This window comes from Elgaria multicarinata, chromosome 5 (assembly GCF_023053635.1).
Source record: "Elgaria multicarinata webbii isolate HBS135686 ecotype San Diego chromosome 5, rElgMul1.1.pri, whole genome shotgun sequence".
NCBI lineage: Eukaryota > Metazoa > Chordata > Lepidosauria > Squamata > Anguidae > Elgaria > Elgaria multicarinata.
The window spans coordinates 99,668,242-99,690,024 of record NC_086175.1 but is presented as its reverse complement, the minus strand read 5'-3'; the positions used below and the strand labels follow the sequence as shown (position 1 = coordinate 99,690,024).

Here is a 21,783-nt window from a genome sequence, read left to right as displayed (position 1 = left end):
AATCAGGCATATGTATGGGACATATGTACAACCACTTCAACTATTTTTCAAGTTGCTATGGCTATTGCGTATGTCCTATATGAGGGCACACATCCACACAATTGATGCTTCCCATATAGCATACATGGTCATAAGCCCAGCAACCTTGCATATTTGCACAGGCTATCTTGTGAGGCCACTGAGACTCAGCTGGGCAATGTGAGAGAGACTCTTGCATATTCAAGCTCATGATACAAAAACAGTTCAGGCAGGAAATGGTATATTCTGATCTTGCCATCAACTAGTTACACTGGAATATTCAAACAAGATCCTGTCTGCCAAAGATCTACCTTTATAATTTCAAAATGTAATCTGAACCTACTCCAAAGTATAAGTGCAGCACATTTAAGCAGATCTCAGTAAAATATTTGATTTCTTTTCAAGACTCATGTAGCTGGTACTTTTCAGTTGTGTGTCCGCTGAATATATCAATGGAGCAAATGCTATTTATGATTAAAAATACTTTATTAAGAGTACAGTGTACCTGCAATGTACTTAAACAATTTTTTATAAACAACCAATCCACTATTCCTTGTCCTTTTTTTATATTTTAATACATTGAATAATTAAAAACCTACATCTCTTTATATATAATGTTTAAATGTTTAAGCAATACAAATACAGCACTTTGTGTAGCGGGGAAGAATGGAAACATTTTCAAAAACAGCCTTTATTTTCCATTCTACAAAGCAGATCACATTACTCTTCAGTTTTATATAAAGAAAACATAATCACGGTTTAAATACAACTAAAATGTAGGTGGTTTTCTATGACTTGGCAATAATCTACTCTATACACTTTCACTAACATCTGCATTGATCTACATTCAACTCAGATAAAACTGCATGATCATACTAGTTTGTCAAGGGTACATTTAAACCTGACTTTTTCTTGATGTAACAGTCTATTGGCTGTTTCTTAGGTATACTGTATCAATTATGAATGGTGCATGCATGTTTTGAAGGCAGCTTTCCCTGGAAGCAGAGAGTGATTGAATCTTTCTGTCCATGTATTGTTAAGGAAGAAGCTGTCCTTAAAATTGTCACATATCCTTCATAAGTGACATAGTACATGTGTACTTTGTACTTGGATATCCATACAAGCGCACGCAACATTTTGAGAAGTGGAATTGTGCTTTGATCCATTATGATGGTAATGATTACAGGTTTTAAATTTTGTGCATATAATATTTTAGCTCTTCTTTGCTGTAACAAAAGATTTTTCCTAGAAGTGGTTGCATTTTAACTTTTGAGCAGAGTTCAGCTTAATTCACTGTCGAGATCCAAAAGTCTCTGTCTTCTGATTACCCCCAAAAGTAAATGCCACAAGAAAATGTGTGCACAATCCCTTTAATAGCCAGCTCCTGGTGTGCAAAACTCAACTTGCCACATAGTAAACTGCTCTTGCCATGATAACTCAAAGTCCAGTTGGGCATGCAGAGTTAACAATCCGTACAGACAAACTACTCAGGTGAGATCTCAGTCCAAGGTAGCTTGGCTACCTGTATTATCCTGCAAAGTATTAACAAAGATTTTACCACACATCTGCATGGCACAATGGTTGTAGGTATGCGCTCTCACCCAGTTCTATGGCATATTTTTGCAATGTTTTAATTGGTGCAGACTATCTGAGTGCAGACCTATCTAGCATCATCAAGAGTGTTAATTACAACCCCATTTGTTATAGAACTGGATATTTTCAGACTGGACATATAAAGTGGCAGAAAAGTTATTTAGGAGCTAACCTGACTGAATAATTTAAGTGTGTTTGGAAATAAATCAGAACGTGAACTTTGGCAGTATGCATCAATAAAATTCAGAATACATATTTGTTATCTTTTCAGTAAAAGTGCCTCAAAATGTCACAACAATGATAAATAATAATAAACTACATCTTTTAAAATATGAAGATGGTACCAGAAGAAACTAATAGGGAGCCAGCTTCCCAAGACATCATTTTATGACACGTTCTAACTTCCTGCAACATATCCGTAAATCTGGACAACGATAATTAAGCAGCCAATGCTATTGAACAGTATTGTCATTAGATTTCTGCATGACAACTATAATACCATGACATATTTCCATGTCTGAGCTTGTCTGTGATAGTCGTAGCTGGATGCAATCTTTCAGTATTCAGTTCATCTCTTGTTCTACCATTTTCCAGGTATTGAGGTCCCACATTCGTACCAATGAACATAGTTAGTGTGTGTCTCGGCCCCTATTTTTCCAAAGCTGACGGGTTCCTGTCGAACAGCTCTAAAAAAGCCTGGTTAAAACAAAATGCGGAAAAGCCCAACATTTACTGGAGGCTGAACACTGAAGAGCTGAATCACATATTGCATTTGTTTAGGTACAGCTAAAGATTTTTTAAGTGTAGACTTGAAAATGTAGCATTTAAACAGATTTCAGGTTGCAAATGTAGATTGTATGCAATGATTAGCAGGAAGATTTGCTGTGTTCCCTGTCAAGTATGCTTCACCATGTAATCTGTGAAGAGATCCCGAGAGGGAGGACCAGTTCTCACTTTACCTTTTGTACTTGGGTGCATAAGCCCCATCAAGTATGACAGACATGTGCATGTAGAAGCAGAGCTTGACAGACAATAGTTTGAATTTGGCATATATTAATGTATAGACGATTCAAGACTACAAATTTTGTTTAGTGGCTATGGTGGATTACATACTGTATACATGCAGATCTGAATGGTGGTGTCCAAGTAGCAGTGTGCTCTGAATACATAAGTCATTTTAAAAACATGTCAGCAAAATTTCTTTCAAATTAACTGTTCAACTTAGATTTGGCCAAATAACATCTACCTTAAGCCAGTAGTTTTCTAAATACTTTTTCTTTTAAGGGCATACTGACACAATGTGTTCGCTGTGTACTTCTCAATCTTATTCTGTGTACTGCTCTATCCTATCATAGAACAGTAGAGTTGGAAGGGGCCTATAAAACCATCGAGTCCAACCCCCCACTCAATACAGGAATCCACCTTAAAGCATCCCTGACAGATGGTTGTCCAGCTGCCTCTTGACTGCCTCTAGTCTGGGAGAGCCCACAACCTCCCTAGGTAACTGTTTCCAAGTTTTTCCTGATGTCCAGCCGGAATCTGGCTTCCTGTAACTTGAGCCCATTATTGCGTGTCCTGCACTCAGGGATTTTTTTATTTTTATTTATTTAAGGATTTTTATGCCGCCATTCAGCCAAAAAAGGCTCTCATGGCGGCTTACAAAAGTATTTCTTGACAGTCCCTGCCCACAGGCTTACAATCTAAAAGACATGACACAAAAGGAAAGGGGATTGGGAGGGAGGAGGAGGAGGGGGAAAAGGAAAGCAAACTCAGGCACTACAATCTTAGTTGGAAAGTTCAGCAGTTACAGGGATGATTGAGAAGAGATCCTGGCCCTCCTCTGTGTGACAACATTTCAAGTATTTGAAGAGTGCTCTCATGTCTTCCCTTAATCTTCTCTTCACTGGCATGTTTAGCCTTCCAACTCTACTATTCTATGATATCCCACATTGGTCTCCTGTCCTTCAAAACGGACCATCTAACTTTGCTATTGGACAGAATAATAACCTCCTGTTTAGAAATCCATAGTGTGTGATACTGTTATTTTTGTGTTTTGTTGGTCTATGACAACAACAATATTTATTTATTTAATTTATTTATTACCCGGCTCACCCCCTGGATTGAGGTGGGGAACCACATTAGTCATAAATGATTGATTGTTATTTTTGTGGTAAAAACTGTGCGAGTTTTCGAGATCTCCAGATCTTATCATCAGGCTAGATGTTACAAAAAGCAAGCTGGCCAGGAGTGGGGGATTATCGGCTTGGGGAAAAGGCTGATTAGATGTTACAGTCAAGATTGGGTGGGATAGCTAATACCCTGGAAGACAGAAACAAACTTCAAAGTGATTTTGATAGGCTGGAGTGCTGGGCTGAAAACAACAGAATGAAATTTAATAGGGATAAATGCCAAGTTCTACATTTAGGAAATAGAAACCAAGCACACAGTTACAAGATGGGGGATAATTGGCTCAGCAATACTACAAATGAGAAGGATCTTGGAATTGTTGTAGATCACAAGCTGAATATGAGCCAACAGTGCGATATGGCTGCAAGAAAGGCAAATGCTATTTTGGGCTGCATTAATAGAAGTTTAGCTTCCAAATCACGTGAGGTACTGGTTCCTCTCTATTCGGCCCTGGTTAGGCCTCATCTAGAGTATTACATCTAGTTCTGGGCTCCACAATTCAAGAAGGACACAGACAAGCTGGAGCGCGTTTAGAGGAGGGCAACCAGGATGATCAGGGGTCTGGAAACAAAGCCCTATGAAGAGAGACAGAAAGAACTGGGCATGTTTAGCCTGGAGAAGAGAAGATTGAGGGGAGACATGATAGCACTCTTCGAATACTTAAAAGGTTGTCACACAGAGGAGGGCCAGGATCTCTTCTCGATCCTCCCAGAGTGCAGGACACAGGCTCAAGTTAAAGGAAGCCAGATTCCAGCTGGACATCAGGAAAAACTTCCTGACTGTTAGAGCAGTACAACAATGGAATCCGTTACCTAGGGAGGTTGTGGGCTCTCCCACACTAGAGGCCTTCAAGAGGCAGCTGGACAACCATCTGTCAGGGATGCTTTGGGGTGGATTCCTGCATTGAGCAGGGGGTTGGACTCGATGGCCTTGTAGGCCCCTCCCAACTCTGCTATTCTATGATTCTATATGGAGATGGGGTTGCAAACATTTATATTGGGCTCTGCCAAATGACGTGATAGTTTCAGGTCTCAGTGTCCCTAGGACCCCTGGGTAGAAGGAAATCTCAGATATTTGTAGACCCTCCATTTCTGAAAACATAAAATCCATCTGAACTCAATACTATCTCCAAGCAGGTTACTTGGTTGGTGGAAAGCAGTAATCCTGTCTGAAATATTGCAGTGCATTATATGTGGGGCTGCCTCTAAAAATGGTTCAGAAAACTTTGGTACAGATTATATCTATGAGAGTGCTAACTGGGACTGAGTGTTATATAATATGCCAGAGCTTCATCATCTTCAATGACTCTGTTTAAAGGCCCAATTCAAAGGGTTCGTCTTAACGTTTAAAACCCTTCATGGTTCGGGTCATCAATCTTTATAAAGCCTATTCCCATATATAGCTACCCATGCCTTGAGATCATCAACTCTGAGTACCACTGCCAAATGAGGTATAGTGGACGGCTACGAGAGATTGGGACAATGTACCGTCTTTGCTAGGTAGTTGATCTGATGGAAGCTGTTGCCCGGTCTTTCCATCTAAATACGAATCCACAAATTGACAATGATCTTCTCCGTGTCCTCTCTGGTCTCCTATATTATAAAATGTACCTGAAAATATTAAGAACACCTTTTTAAATACTGTTAAAAAAAATTAGAGAAACATTTGTAACCTTCCTTTAAAAACTCAGATTCCTAAAACTGATGAGCTCCACTCCGACAGTGCACATGTACAACACCCAAGATTACATGCATGTAGCCGTGTAAATGTGTTTGGCTAAACCAGTTCGTTGCTCCCTATCCTGCTGATGGGAAGCAACTGATGCCAGCAACCTCACAGAGGAGGAGGCCAATCTGGCAGAGGAGGAGGCTGATCTCACCGGCAGTGGGCGATGGCAGCGGTGAGTACATGTAGGCCCTCTGCTCCTGGGCCCCTGTAAGTACAGCCCTCCCAGGCACAGCATGCTCAGAGTTGTAGGCTGTATGGGGGTCTAGGGCTCTACGTTAAAATGGTGAATCCTTCATAAAATGGCCAATGTGATTCGATTATTCAAATTTGAAGCCTGGATTTGCACAGCCCTAGTTATGGATACCCTGGAAGTACTTATCAGCTGAATGTAAAGAAAGCAGTGGGGTGATGATGCCTACTTGTAGTCACAAAAGAAAATTCGGCCACTATATCTCAATCATGGATCCTCCAAAGGGTCCCTTAAGCAATTCTGAAACTGACAAGCATGCCAAGTCACTCTAATCTCTGACAGCCCTCATCCTTTTCTGCACGTGTGCTTTGGTGTAGGAAATGGCTCCCAGTGATTACATTTTCGGATTGACATTAGGCTCATTGAAGCTGTTTAAAGTTTCAGGGTTCTTTTCACAACCATTGAAATTTAAATGGCTCTCTATTTTTCTGTTGTTGTAATTGCTCTTTTCCTGAAATGCTTACATTACAGGTTTGCTAAATGAGATCAGTAGTGGCTGCTGTTTTATAGGACCAGTGCTGGCATATTTACATTACTGGAGACACTAAAATAAACCATGGAGTATGATTAATACATGCACATTTGCTTTCAGTGAGAGCAGCATAGGTACTGAGGCCTGCAGGACCCTGTCTTCAGTTTGGATAGCATCAATATGGCATTGTCACACACTTCCCTTACTCGGCTTCGTCCTTTTTCTTCTGCTGCCCTTACGCCTGGAATGCTCTTCCAGAACACTTGAGAACTACCAACTCAATCACAGTTTTTAAAACTCAGCTAAAAACTTTTCTTTTCCCTATAGCTTTTAAATATTGAGTTTGTTCTGACTCTATACTGCTAGAGTATACACTTCCCTGTTTACACTTCCCTGTGCCTGTTTGCATTCTCTTTCCCTCCTTACTGTTTACTACAACTTTATTAGATTGTAAGCCTATGCGGCAGGGTCTTGCTATTTACTGTGTAATCTGTACAGCACCATGTACACTGATGGTGCTATATAAATAATAATAATAATAGAATACTACAAAGAACACCCTAGAATGTCCCTAGAATCCACTCCTATGAGAATGCATAGCTGTGTTGAGGTATGGAGTAGTGTGTGCTGATGAGGAAGATAAGAACATAAGAAGAGCCATGCTGGATCAGACCTAGGATCCATTGTCCAGCACTCTGTTCACACAGTGGCTAACTACCCCATTTCTTCGATTCTAAGACACACTTTTTTCCCATATAAACATCTCTAAAAATGGGGTGCGTCTTAGAATCATTGGTGTGTCTTAGGGTTTTTTTTTCTGTTGGTGGTACTGAAATTAGTGTGCGTCTTACAATCGATGGCATCTTACAATCGAAGAAATACGGTAGCTGTCAACCAGGTACCCACAAGCAACAGCACCCTGCCACCCATGTTCTGCAACAACTGGTGTATATAGGCTTACTGCCTCTGATACTGGAGGTAGCACATAGCTATCAGAACCAGTAGCCATTGATAGCCTTTTCCTCCAGGGATTTGTTCCCAACCCCCTTTTAAAGCTATCCAAATTGGTGGCCATCACTATGGGCCCGTTCAGAAGACACCTTAAACCATGGCTTTAACCACAGCGAATAAGACTTTTTGCTTTATTCACCATAGTTAAAGCCATGGTTTAGGGTGTCTTCTGAATGGGGTCATTGTCTTGTGTAGTGAATTCCATAGTTTAACTATGCACTGTGTACTTCCTTTTATCTTTCTGGAATCTCCCTCCAATCAGCTTCATGGGATGACCCCGGGTTCTAGTATTATGAGAGAGGGAGAAAAATGTCTCCCTACCCACATTTCCCACACCTTGCATAATTTTGTACACCTTTATCATAATCCCCCTTACTCGCCTTTCCCCCCAAGCTAAACAAGTTACAACAGCATTCTATCTATCCTACCCCTTTGCATGTTGCATGCAAACATTAAAACAGGATACTGATGTAGCTGGCTCTGTAGTGGCTGAAGGCTTTTCAAGCACACATAAGAACATAGGAAGAGCCATGCTGGATCAGACCAAGGCTCCATCTAGTCCAGAACTCTATTCACGCAGTGGCCAACCAGCTGTCGATCAGGGACCTACAAGCAGGACATGGTGCAAGAGCACCCTCTCACCCATGCTTCCGAGCACCTGGTGTATATAGGCTTTCTGCCTACATAGGTGAATTCACATAAGGCTTGGCAGTTGTACCCAGTCACTGTCCAGTGCCATACCACATAACTGCTTTTGCAGCAATGTCCCCAATGTCCATCTGCTAAGGGAAGCTATTTTCAGTTTATCGGCATTAACAGAAGTTGCTCTGCTTGCATGATAACCTGTCTCAGCTCATATGACTAGACATCCGATACACTTACTTGCAGCTGCCTTCGATTTCATACCTGTAAGTGAATCACTGAGGTAAATTTTGTATCGGAGAGAGTTGCACAATTGTACACCGACAAACTTCTTGTACCAGGTCCTCTTGACGTACTGCCTCCCCTTGCATTCGGAATAGGTATCGGAATTAAATTTGATTTCAGTCCAAATTGCATCTTTTCCCACTGTAAAGGGAAACATAAGTGACTGGCTGCAACGGGCAAGCATTTGTGTGTGACATAAACATTGGAATGAAGTGAAAATGAAATAAGAACAAATAACCACTTTCCAAAAATCTATTGTTTATAAAATGTCTACCCCGCTTTTCACCCCCAAAACAGTCTCGAGGCTGCTCACATTTATAAAATAAAATAAAACCCATACATTCCAGAACAAGATAAAACAGTAAAAGCAACAGATAGGAAGGAAAATATGCAAGAATGGCAGATAAAAGATAAAAGGCCATTAAAAGGTCTCATGTTCCAGTGGACAGGAATCTCCGGTCCCTGTGCTTAATCCAGCCTACAGATCTGGCTCACTGGGCCTTCCTGGCTTCATCCAGGAAGCAGAGCTAGGTCTCCAAGCATCAGCTCCTGGAGGAACCCGGCTGTCATGCCCGGTCTGTGATCAGAGATAATAGTGGGGTGATGCAGTGGGGGACAAGCCTCTGTGCGGGGGAATCAGGGAGGACTCACCACAGCGCCACCTGCTCTACATCCTCTCATCGATGGGAGCTGTGGCTGCTTCACCTGGCTCTGTCATATATCATTGAGATGCAGATGCATCCCACTGCTTGCCCTGAACAGGGTCAAGCCGTTCCAAGCATCCCATCCTAATGCTGACAAAGGCTCAAGAGGGCTTACAAATCACCAACCATTGGTGCCGCCTCCTTCCCCAACCCCAAGGCTCAGAAATATATAGGTGGTGATGGGTGCACCCAGGTCCTGGCAGAGCATCTTTACTTGCTGTGGACTGGGATTACAAGTCCCATGCTCTGTAATTTTCCACAGAAAAAGCCCTCTCAAGTAGGACAGGGGCCCCTGCAGGAGGGCTTCTCAAGATCGTAATTGATGGGCAGGTTCATATGGGAGAAGGGACTCCTTCAGATATCCCAGGATATGAGATATTGGCATAAATCATATGACCCTTAATGGGTGAGCAGGCAAGTGTGAAAACAGACACTTCACCAGTGATGGATTATTTGCACCAATTTCTGATCACAACACTTTGGTGCAAAAGTGGAGTAACTTCACCTAAATTCAGAGTTAGGGTACAGCAACAGTCCTAATATGCTCATTATACTTTAATTCCGATTTGTACATTAATATAAAGTTCAGGTTATTACATGTTCCAACTCATAAAGTGCTAATGACCTGTTCAGATTACATGCTAAGCCACAGTGGTTAAGCATTTGAGCTAAACAGTATGGCTTAGCATGTCCTGTGAACCATTCCTAACCATGGTAGCTACATGACCACAGTTTAAACTAGGGGTGTGCACGGACCCCCCCGCTCCACTTCACTTCCAGATCCGCGATTTGCGGATCGGGCCGCTCTGTCCTGCCCCCGCTCCGCCTATGTCCACTCCGCTCCGCTCGGAGCTCCGGATCCGGATAAGAGCTCCGTTTCCCCCCCCCCCCCCCATAGGCTTGCATTAAGCTAAAAAAGTATACAACTTTTTTTCTGTTAAAGTTAGAAACCTCAAGTTTGGCACATGACACCTCATGGAGGTATACACATGCACGCCAAGACTCAAGGCAATCCCATCATCCCCTGATTTTTGGGGAATTTATGAAAACCGGGCACCCCATTCACACCCCTTTCCATAGCTCCATCAATTTGAACGTTAAAAATCTCAAACTCACCACCATGATAGCTTGTCCAGGGATACATACGTACGCCGAGACTCAAGGCAGTCCCATCATCCCCTGATTTTTGGGGAATTTATGAAAACCGGGCACCCCATTCACACCCTTTTCCATAGCTCCGTCAATTTGCACGTTAAAAATCTCAAACTCACCACCATGAAAGCTTATCCAGGGGTGCACACGCATGCCGAGACTCAAGGCAGTCCCATCATCCCCTGATTTTTGGGGAATTTATGAAAACCGGGCACCCCATTCACACCCCTTTCCATAGCTCCGTCAATTTGCACTTTAGAAACCTCAAACTCGCCACCATGATAGCTTGTCCAGGGATACATATGCACGCCGAGACTCAAGGCAGTCCCATCATCCCCTGATTTTTGGGGAATTTATGAAAACCGGGCACCCCATTCACACCCCTTTCCATAGCTCCGTCAATTTGCACTTTAGAAACCTCAAACTCGCCACCATGATAGCTTGTCCAGGGATACATACGCACGCCAAGACTCAAGGCAGTCCCAGCGGCAGAGCCCGGTAAAGGACCAAGGGAGAGGGGGACCTTACCTGCCTCCCTCCGTGATCCGTCGCCGTCTACAATTGAGCCCGTGGTTCCACCAGGAAGTCTGGGCCGCAAGCGGACCAGACTTCCTGGTGGAACCGCAGGCTCAATTGAAGACGCTGACGGACCGCGGACGGAGGCAGGTAAGGGAGAGGAGGGCGGGGAGGGGGGTTACCGGCGGAGCTCCGGATCAAGGCGAAGGATCCGCCTTCACCTCGATCCTCTTCGCCTCCGCCTTAAGGGCAGGCGAAGCCCCCCGCTCTGCTCCTGCTTCTCCGGTCCGATTAAAAGCGGAGCACATCCCTAGTTTAAACATGCTCACTAACCATTTGCTGCAAAAGGGTTAGAGGCCTAACCATGGCTTGGCGTGTTCTCTGAACAGGCCCTTAATGTATTACAGAGAGAAAAATTATATGAAAGAAAGATCGGATGAGTGAAAGAGCCTTTTTGGTTGCAGCACCCAGATTGTGGAACTCTGCCCTCCTTTATAGGCTTTTTCTCTGGTAAAAATTTTTCTGTTTCAACAAGGATTCTTTTAATCTTTGTTTGCCCCTGTTTCTCCTGTTATTTTATCTGGCTCTGGTTTTTAGCCCTTAGTTCATTTTATTGTTTAATAATACCATGGCTTTAATTGATGATGTAAGCTGCCTCGGAGGCCCCTTTGGGGACTGAAAGGTGGGGTAAAATGATTTAATAAATAGAATAAATGCTACGGAAAATGTTTTGCCCAGAGAGGATATATGTAATGAACATAGTAAGATGCGTAAGAAAAAAAGAAAGAAAGAAAGAAAGAACACTTTTACACATTATTCAACATTTGTCTCCTAAATGAAGAAATGTATCCCTCTTGACCATATTGGATCCTTCTTTGCTTGTAAAGGACCTTATAAGGAACTTATATTTCTCCAATATAAGTTGATGGCAGTTTTTTCACTGTCATCCAACTTCAGCAGAAGCCAATGGCAAATTTTCTATAGCACAGTGGCAGAACACTGCTGTGTGCTCTGTGAAATCACTTATTAAGTGAGAAACAGCCTATTCATTTCACAAGCCTGCCTTTTAATTTAATGACAGGACCGAGAAAATACAAGCTGTGCCTGGCTCATTTCTGCCTGTTGGTCCTGAGCCTCTGGAGAATCACTGGAGCGCCACATCATGTTGTTGATAGGGCAGTTCTCAGGTAAACATTTAGACTGGCAGGAATTCTTTTGCAAACAGCACAGGTTGAAAAAGTAAAACCATGTGCAAAATGTCTTTCTCCTCCAAATCCATTCTGTCATATAGCAGTACATGATCTCACCTCAGAAAAATGTTCTCAACGGAGTATACTATATGCATCAAGGACTTACTTGGAATTGGCTCAGTCACTCTTGGGTCCGCTGAGGGGGAAAAAAACAAGCACTGGGTCAGATTGAAAAATAACTTCTAGCATTTTAGAAATATGCTAGAAATTGGTTTTCTTTCCTTGTAGTTGGCATGAATTAAAATCTGTACAATTATAATGTTGTTTGAAATCAGGACAGAACTGTTGTAAGCTGGCATTCTACAGATAAGATACTCAAAGGCTACTTCAGACTACTGCAGGGTAGCACTTTTTAAAGTACTGTTTATCTAATGCTTCTAGCCAAGTTAGAGTGAATGTAGAGCAGTTCTGAATGTAAACATGTTTATGGCTTTTTAAATTTGAGTAAGTGCTTCTTTTGATAAAAGAAATTCCACAGCAGCACTGTTCTGATTCATGATAATAAAAAAGATTAATTGCATGTTGGCAGCACTTTAAAGTTCCAGTTTTAAGAACTTAGGGTCCTGTTACGGAAAACTTGCACAAATGCTATGCTATACACCTGATAGCTTTGTTTTTTCCCCTACAGGGCTAGATGCTAAGAATGATAAAGAGAGACTTGTCGCAATTGATACATTTTTTGAATCTCTTACCTGATTCAGTTTTAAATGGCTTTGAGTCACTACTTGGACCTTCACCGAGGGGGTTGCTTGGTATCACAACAAATTCATAACTAGGAAGAAAATGAGGAAAAATGTACTCTGTTCCTGACTACAAATATGAAGCATCTCACATAAAGCAGAAATACAGGTCTACCTTAAAGGGCTGTTGTAAGGATTACTAAGTTAACATATGTGAAATATTTTGAACATTAAGAAAAAAACAAATGCAATGTAAATACATTTCCCCCTACGTGGTATAGTTTCTGTGTTAGACATTGTATGTACTCTCCATATATGCTATCACATGAAACAATGCATATGGCTTTAATTTGCCATGCATACTTGCTACAGAAATGCACAATTAGTAAGCCCATCTTGCTGTAGACACACAGCAAAGGAGAGCCATATGCATTGGTCACATGTGATGATGTAAATGTAGGATACAAGCAAATTTTATAGCAAAGTGATGCCTGTATATGACATTTGATTTGGATGAAGGGGTTCCCATATGCCTAAGATTTTATGATAATATTAACAACATTTGGATCAATGCACAGGCTTTTCTCCCTTGTTTTGTGAAAGAATTCCTTGCATATTGAACTCACCTGTGGACCTCCAAAGCTTTATTTAAATAGGGGTGGTCTTTAGGTGTATCAGGGAAGGATCAAGGAAGGTTTGGACCCACAGGCTTCCCATCCCTGCTCCCCCCTCGATATGGAATTGGGGGAAATGCAAACAATGGGAGGGAAATCATCAAAGAAAAAAAATGAAAGGGGGCAAGAAGAATAAAGCCATTCTCATCTATCCTACTAGCTCAAGTCCATCAGCGCTTTGGATAAAGTGGTTCCTCCATCTTTGGATTTCCCACACACCATCCACCCACTGGTAGGATTGCTCCGCCCATGTTTTTTGCAGGTTCAAAGTCCTGAAACCAGTTTTGAGCAGCCTGTGCAGCTGCCTGAGCAATGAGGAGCGTGCTGGACTTTGTTTACACTCTTGACTGAAATGCAATCTGCAACCCAGGAGTAAGTTAGATTACAAGTCGAAAGATCCACTAATGCAAGGTATACTAAATATTTAGTACTTCCTTTGCCTTCAGTTAGTAAAATAGGCTAAAGACCATACCAGGCCAACAATGCCACGCATGATAATAAATGCATTTGCACAGATTAAGTGAATGTTATTTATATTACAGTAAAGACTTTTTCCATTGGAAATTGCTATCCCATATGGAATCTTGGCAAATAGAAGGAATCACACTACTTTCCAAAGCATGTAACAGTACAGAAATGTTAGTGCATAGAAAAGAAAAGAAGGACTTAAACTGTCAGCTTTGAAAAAAAAACCTAATTGAAAAAAGGATTAGATAATGTTTTAATAGTTGCTTTTAATTTATTGTTAGTTGCGTGATGTCAGGTCCACCAATTCTATGGGTTGCAACAAACTTGAAACAATAAACAAAGAAAGTCATTCATTTTAAAGTGGAAATATTGATTTTTTAAATCTGCAATACATGAAGGAGATGATGCCTGGTACTTGGGTTGCTGGATGAAGGAACTCTTCAGACACATATGGCATAATTTGGCTGAAGTTAAACACCTATGTGTCCCATTAATTTCAAACTGTGTGTGAGTGTGCTGGTGGGAGCAGGGGGCGGTTAAACCTCTCTCACTGAAATCCATGGGACCTAAAAGTGTTTATGGGTTTTACTCATATTTTCCCTGCTATATGAAAACTCCATCCGACCAGCGTTTTATTGCATGCTCGTTTTATTGCATGCTCACAGAGTTTGCTCAGGTCCCTCACATGACGTGTGCCTTTTGCCCCTTCTGGCCTTCATTGCATGACCAAAAAACCCCTGGTTAAGTCTGATGTATTTTTAAACATTGAATTGCTGCTCTTTCCTGCTGTGTGCAGGAGAAGCAGCACCATTAGGACAGTGGACTCAATGGGCCTCGTGCGCATTGTGTACTTCCTCTTTTGAAAGAGGAAGTAACTGAGGAACGAAAACATGGGTGGAGAAGTGAAGGTAGGGAGCGTGTTAACCCCCGGTGTGATGGAGCTTTGAAACTGTCTCCTGGGAAAACACCAGTCCTTTACATTTTAAAATATTTGCTGCAAGAGTAATTCAATATTGTGCCAGTGTAATACACACTCAGTGCAAATGGAAACATTTGGCTATGTCTTTTACATCCTCTACATCCCTGGTGGGAGAAGGGATGGTCATGCTGGATTCCAAATGCCATAGGGCCATCCCTTCAGTGTTACTTACTCTCAGTTAAGAGGGCAGGAGGCAGCAGGCTTAGAGTGGGAATCTTTAATTTTTTTTCAGAACTGCAGCACAGCTTCAATCTAGAGATTTTGTGAAATCTGTCCTGTGTGTGTTTCACAGATTGTGCGGTGTCATTCGTTCCAGAAGGATCTGAATTCTTTTTCCCAGTATGCAGAAAAATATGCAAATAATTCCATAACAGTATTCACAACAATTTACCCAGTGTATGTTAGTGTGTAACATTTAGTGTATTGTTCTCCCACTCCATTCAAACATTCCTTGTGTATAGCATATATCTCAGTAGAAAATTTACTCCTGCCTTCAGCTCTGTCCCTCCTCTCCCTGGTGCTGTCTGAAATAGATCACTTCACTTGGCTGCAAGGCAGAGCCAGCCTTGCTTTCTGCTAACAATATGCTGCCTCTCCAGTTGTTAGGTTTTCATTAGGACCTTGTCGATTCATTTATTGTACTTTCTGCCCATCTTCCCTCAGAGCTATGTCTCTTCCACCAACCCTTCCCTTATGTTGTTTTTCAGCTCATTGGCTATTCTGCTTCCTTTAGCCACCTTTACCCTGGGCTCTCTGCCCCCTCCATTTCACTGCATGTAATCAATTTGATTTATAGTCCTTGCCCACAAAGGTTTTTCTCAGCCAAACTCAAGTTTTACTTTTCTTACAGAAACTGGCCTATTTGCAAGCAGTCTGTTGCTGCCAGCTTCAGTCCCCCAGCAGAATGTTTATGAACATTCTATAACACCAATTAATGCCAGCATATTACCATGATAAAATCCCTTGCCATGTTATCTGATTTTCTGAACTATATGCACCTTCTTGCCCCCAGCACTATGTCACTATACAATACATGCAAGAAAATAACATCTTATTGAAAGCCTGACGGTGCCCCATAATAATAATAATAATAATAATAATAATAATAATAATAATAATAATAATAAAAATAGGTTAGCACTCAGGTCATGTTTACACTGTAAATATACCTCAGGTCAATGCCAATGTCACACATTTCTGATGCACATCTACTCTGCCATGTATGCACTGTAAAAACACACGCTCCATCTATCTTCTGTCTAGTAGCTACCATCCACATTGACAACATCTGGAAATTGATATAAATGTAATGTAGCTTTGGTATTTCAGCACACCACAGCAAATTTGGACAAATTCCCCGACATATATCAGAGATCATTTGGATGGAAATTCTGTGAATCTTCCTTCAAAGGAGAGGTTTGCCTGAATTCAACTTTAGCTGTCACCAAATGTTTTGGTTCTCCTTGATTTAAAGAACTGGGCAAATGTAATAATAAGACTCCCAGTTAAACATAATTAAAATCAAATGGAATATGCAGTCAAATGATTCTTGGCATATTTGTGCAAATGTCTGCAAACTTTAAAGGCATGTGGGGAGGATGGCTCAGATGACAAATAACAAAGGCCCCTTAAGTGGACTCAGAGAATACCGTTCCAGAAACAGGAGAAGATCAACATGTGGGGCTAGGGAAGACCAGGCACTGGGATGCTTGAAGAACAGGTATGTGAGGGCCTTGGCAAGAGAGGCATGGCCTGCCAAATCACAGCGTCCCCATTCAGAAGACACCTTAAGCCATGGTTTTAACCATGGTGGTTAAGCCAGAAAGCCTTATTCATCATGGTTAAAGCCGTGGTTTAAGGTGTCTTCTGAACACTGCCTGGCTTTGTGGCTTAACCACCATGGTTAAAGCCGTGGTTTAAGGTGTCTTCTGAATGGGGCCAGCATGTTCTAAAGAGCTGCGAGGTGCTGGGCACAGGTTCAGCTGGGGAGAGAAGGGATGGCCCTATGGCATTTGGAATCCAGCATGACCATCCCTTCTCCCACCAGCTGAACCTGTGCCCAGTACCTCGCAGCTCTCCACTCTGTAAGTGTGCAGGGTGCAGGGCTGCAACCTTGCATTTTGCAGCCCTGCTATGTAAAGATCCTAATTTAGATTTATTTATTCAAACTTCCAGCATTACAACAAGAAATATTTCCAATCATGTTATCAGTGAAACTAATTTAACCTCTAGTATTTGGATGCTGAGGAAAGTCAGACTTAGTATCTCCCCTAATTTCCAGTCAATCTCTGCTCACAACACTCGAATAACTTCGTCAAAATGTGGAGAACGTTGCCGCAAAGTTTCTTGACTTGTATTGGTGTGTGGAACTGACTGCCCTTCCAGCAAAACAATGCAATGGAACAGGAAAAGTATGTGTGGCCTGTGCAATTAAGATAATGTTTCACCCGAACCCATGGGTGTTGGCAGACTTAAAAAACAAAAAGTAACATAGATTGTTGTAAATGTATCAATGGAAATGTGACACTGTTATTATTGCTAAGCCTTGTGCCCAGTTTATAGGCAGACAAATGTGAATTGTTAAAACATTATGCTTTTAATCTATGGCCCAAAGAAAGCAATTTTCCAATTCAGTGTCAACTGAGCAGGCATTCAGCAAGACTGATCCTGTTGGCATTCTCTTCCTCTTTAAGCATAAGACATTGGCAACTTACAGAACTAAGACGGTAAAGAGACTAATAATTTAACTGGATTTTCTTTTAAAAGTACTCAGCCTGTACTTTTTATGTCTGAAGAGGGCATGTAGGCACTTCCCTCTGGAACTAAAGGATAGCTATAACATGAAGGAGAGATTTAAAGAAAAGGTTTAAAATTGTATTTTTAACAATCTAGGCAAAATCTGAGATGCATTATGAAAAAAACACCCCATAGTCAAGAGCTATACAATCCAGAGAATTTTCCATGGGCAAGAACAAATGTTGAACGTGACTTCTAGCTTTGATCCTGAATATGCTGAAATGTAAGAAGGGCAAAACGTCGTGGATTTTGGAGTATACAAAGAGAGACTTCAGAAAAATACATTGTAGGAGATGGGACAACAGGAAATAACTGTACCCAGTGGCCAATGAGGTGGGCTAGAGGGCCAGATTGGCTGCTGTGTGATTGAGGGGGCAGGAGGGGCTGCCCATCATGCAGTCATACACTTTCTAAGTGGACAGCAGTGTCCAGTGCACACATGGGCCATTGACAGCACCAACAAACACTGGGCACTGCTGGGCAGTTAGCAGCTGCAAGGTTGCATGGTGCTGACTCAGCCACCCATGCCTGCAAAGCTACTTGGGAGACCAGGAGCCCGTCTACACTTGTCTAGATGAAACGTAACAAGTTGGCAGAGATGACATCAGCAGTCACGTGATGCTGTTGTTGTTACGTTTCTTCTGACTTTTAAAACCGTTCCACTTTCTGTTAAAATCGTTTTAAAACTAACAATGTGCCCCAACCTTTCGTTGTATTCAATGCCGTCTTTCAAAGTCATGTCTCGTGACCATGGTCTTTGCTTCCTGATTAGGACAAGTGAGGGCTTTTCTAGAGGAGGGAGAGCTGGCACAACGCGACGAGGGGGAGGGGGAGGGGGAGGGAGGGCGGTGAAAGAGGGGACAGAGGCTTAATTTTTTTAAAAAACCGCTTATCTTTCGGGGCGCACGTGGCCCCTTTAAGACGCTGCAGGGCTTCCCTCGTCCCTACGCGTCGCCCCGCCTCCCTGCCGGCTTATCCCGGCAGGTCTAGCTCAGAGTCACCGGAAGAAGGAGGTTTACTTCAGAGCCGGTATGAGCATAATGAAGAACGTTCTAAAGAAGAGTGTGCCCGGGTAAAACGATAGAAGAAAAGGTATTTCGATTGACTGGGCTCAAGTTGCATTTTGTAACGTAGCAAGGGAGGACGCAACAATGCACTTAAACAACGGTGTAATGAATAGTGTAGATCCTGCCAAGCTGGTAAAAGCATCCCACCCACCCTGGATTGCTGCTCAGTGATGGTGGCCAATTACTGTTCTCTGCCCCACCTCACTGGCTACTGTTACTAATTTTATCATCCATGAAAGTGAATATGTGACAATCTCTGACATGGCTCTACTGAAAACAATTCACTGGCATACACAATGTGTAGAATCTGAACCAGTAGTTCCAGCTGGTGAATTCTATGGTTGTTGCTAAGCCAGAGAATCCAAGGTAATATAATGTGTCAACAATTACTATCTCCTATTTCATCTCAGTGTGACTGTGCCTGATAGTTAATCCAGCATTATCCAATATGGATTGAATTACAAAAGGTCCATTCCAACACAGACTCAAGTCTGTATTGCTTAAGTCTATATTGGATTGCAGTCAAGAAACATAACTAGACATGGCTTGTTGGGAGTGCATAAAACGTATTGATGGTCCAACCATTATTTTAAGTCAGTCAACTATATCTTATCCTTTGTGAAGATTTCATTTATTGTTTATGAATTGGTTCAAGCTCTGCAGACAAAAGCAACTGTCGGAGACCGGGGCATTTAAATATGAAGATGCATAATGTGCAGTGTTGTTTTGAATGACTATCCAGCCAATTTTTTTTTACTACAGGAACATTTAACAAATTGAAGAATGCTGAGTGAACCAAATTATGGGTAAAATGTTTTGTATTTTCCTAGTTGCTTGCATTTCATCCAGTCTAAAGATGTTATTTTTCCTTACTCTTGAAACACTGCAAACATTATTTTTGATAGTGTTCCAGGTTCAAATGCCAAAACACTCCTCACCTAAGGAAAAAAAATTAAAATAGCCAATGAAAAGTTCTAGTTATCAGGCATGTGTTGCTATGAGAGAATGGAACACCTGCATCAGGTCTGTATGTTTAACATGGAATTTTCCAGCAACCCAGCTGTCCTACAGAATAAAAAAACAAGGAGGTGTCAGCAAGTTTAAAGATTGTTGCTGTCTTGAAAAACTAATGGGCAACATGAACACCCCTTGAAGCACCAGTGTCAGGCAGAAAAATCAGTTCATGGATCACTGTCCTTAGCCTCCCAGTCCACTTAAATTCATGTCTTCAAGTATGAAAACAAAATGTTTAGCATGCTTAGATGTGTACCAAGCTCAGGTGCATAAAAGAACAGTGATAGTGCTTGAGGAAGGGACATTTTGAAGCAATCAACAGGAGTAGGAGTTGGGGAAGGGGACACACTTCAAAAGAAGTCTCTTCCTGGATGCTTCTAACCCCTTCTTTCTCAGCATCCCCTTCCTTCTCAGCACATCATGCTAACCCACAGTCAGTGGTTAAGTGTGGGTTGTTTTTAACTGTGGGTTGTTTGTTGAACTGTGGGTTAGCACATTGTCTGAACAACCCAACAACATACCATGGGTTCTCAAGGTGGCTTGTTTGAGAAAATACTGTAAGCTATGCTGGGCCTGTTCAGACAACAAGCTAAGCCATGGTTAGGTAGTTAACCCTTTTGCAGCAAATGGTTAGTCAGCATGTTAAACCATGGTTATGAAGCCACCATGGTTAGGAATGGTTCTCATGACATGCTAAGTTATGGTTCACATGACACTCTAAGCCATAAGGTTTAGCTCAAAATGCTTAGCCACTGTGCCTTAGCATGTCATCTGAACAGGGTCCCTGCATGATTAACAAGCCACCCTGGCTGTTCAGACAACCCGCTAACCCACGGTTCAACATATCCCCTGCACATTCCTCTTCAGGTCTAAGAAAAAATGTTCCACCAGGCATATGTGCAATCGATTGTGCATTAATCTGGGGACATCTCTTTGCAGTGTCTGCTGGCAAAACTACATGTCACACAGGGATCTGTTATCAGATCTTGCAACCCTTTTAAGGGTTAAAAGCAGCTACAGGGGGTCTTGCCTTGGATTGGGGTCACAGCTTATCCCTCCACCCAGATGCCTCCCTATATTGCAAAAAGTGCAAATTCAGGCTGTGTGCACATAAACATTCTGTCAGGTTAAGTACCTAGTAGAATTAATAATGTTAGAAAAGAGCCAAGAAGTCAAGTTTAGTTGATATGGAAAACCATGCACTGGTTTCAGGAATCTGAACTAAACATAAAGTGAAAGCTTACACAGAAAATATCAGCAGTCATTTCCAACTGCTTGGGAAGCTTAATCCTCAAGGGAAGGAGTCCTTCCCCCTGTTCAAAGAATCATTGTTTCCAGCTTGCTGAGCAAAAGCTGGAAGAAAAACTGTGTTTCAATTCCTGCAGGACTGAGAGCCCTAAAGCACTGAGGTATTAACCTTTTGCTTCTAATCTAAGAGTTGATTTCCCCAGAGTGGCTGGGGCTGCAACAGCCACGACCAGCTTAAGACATTTGCTGCCAGAGGTGAAAGGCAAGATGGCGCGTGCACCAACAGACACACACCCCAATTCCATGTACAGACGCCAATTGAATCTTACTGGGAGAGCACATCTGAAGACAGCAGGCTCGTTTAGGAGGTGCAGGGCAGACTACATGGCACACACAGCAATTTTCTTCAACATTTTGCTGCTGATCCCTGCCCCCCAGCAAATGTTGACTCTGCCTAATGTTGACTCTGGCCCTGCCATTAGCTGATGACAACTGCTTCTCATCTTCAGTCTTCTGGAAATGTCTGTCCTTGAAATGAGGAGTCTCTTTCAAATGTGTTGAGGATGGAATTGGACAGGGAGGAGAATCTCCTCCCCTCTGATTATGCAGAAATAAATATAATGGAACCAACTTTAAGAGCGACTACTTCTGTCTACATAGCCTGTCATTGATTCTAAAATGATTTAGTGAATGGTTGGGAGAAAATAAGGTATAGAAATGTTTGCATCGAATGGTACTTACGCGGCTTGGGACCACAATACCTGATGGAACGCCTCTCCCGACGTGACTATACCTGGTCACTATGTTCAACATCTAAGGTCCTCCTCCGGGTGTCTACTCCAAGAGAGGCTCGGAGTGTGGCAACGAGGGACAGGGCCTTTTTGGTGGTGGCCCCCAGACTATGGAACGATCTCCCTGATGAGGTTTGCCTGGCACCAACGCTGCTGTCTTTCCGGCGCCAGGTTAAGACTTTCCTCTTTGCCCAGGCATATGGCAGCACATCTTAATCACCCACTTGTTTATTTTTTAAAATGTTTTTTAATGCTTTA

At 42.2% G+C, this 21,783-nt stretch overlaps 1 protein-coding gene across 1 annotated transcript in view; it reads right to left on the bottom strand.

Annotated features, from left to right (window-relative positions):
• Window positions 1-518: 518 nt before the first annotated feature.
• ABI3BP (ABI family member 3 binding protein) overlaps window positions 519-21,783 on the bottom strand; it is a 134,910-nt gene continuing 113,645 nt past the window's right edge. The window contains exons 48-52 of the mRNA XM_063127713.1: window positions 12,501-12,580; window positions 11,915-11,944; window positions 8,166-8,327; window positions 5,286-5,408; window positions 519-2,307 (exon numbers count right to left, since the gene is read on the bottom strand). Of these exons, the coding sequence (XP_062983783.1) occupies window positions 2,192-2,307; window positions 5,286-5,408; window positions 8,166-8,327; window positions 11,915-11,944; window positions 12,501-12,580 (511 nt within the window). The 3' untranslated portion in view covers window positions 519-2,191. The remainder of the gene's footprint in view (window positions 2,308-5,285; window positions 5,409-8,165; window positions 8,328-11,914; window positions 11,945-12,500; window positions 12,581-21,783) is intronic.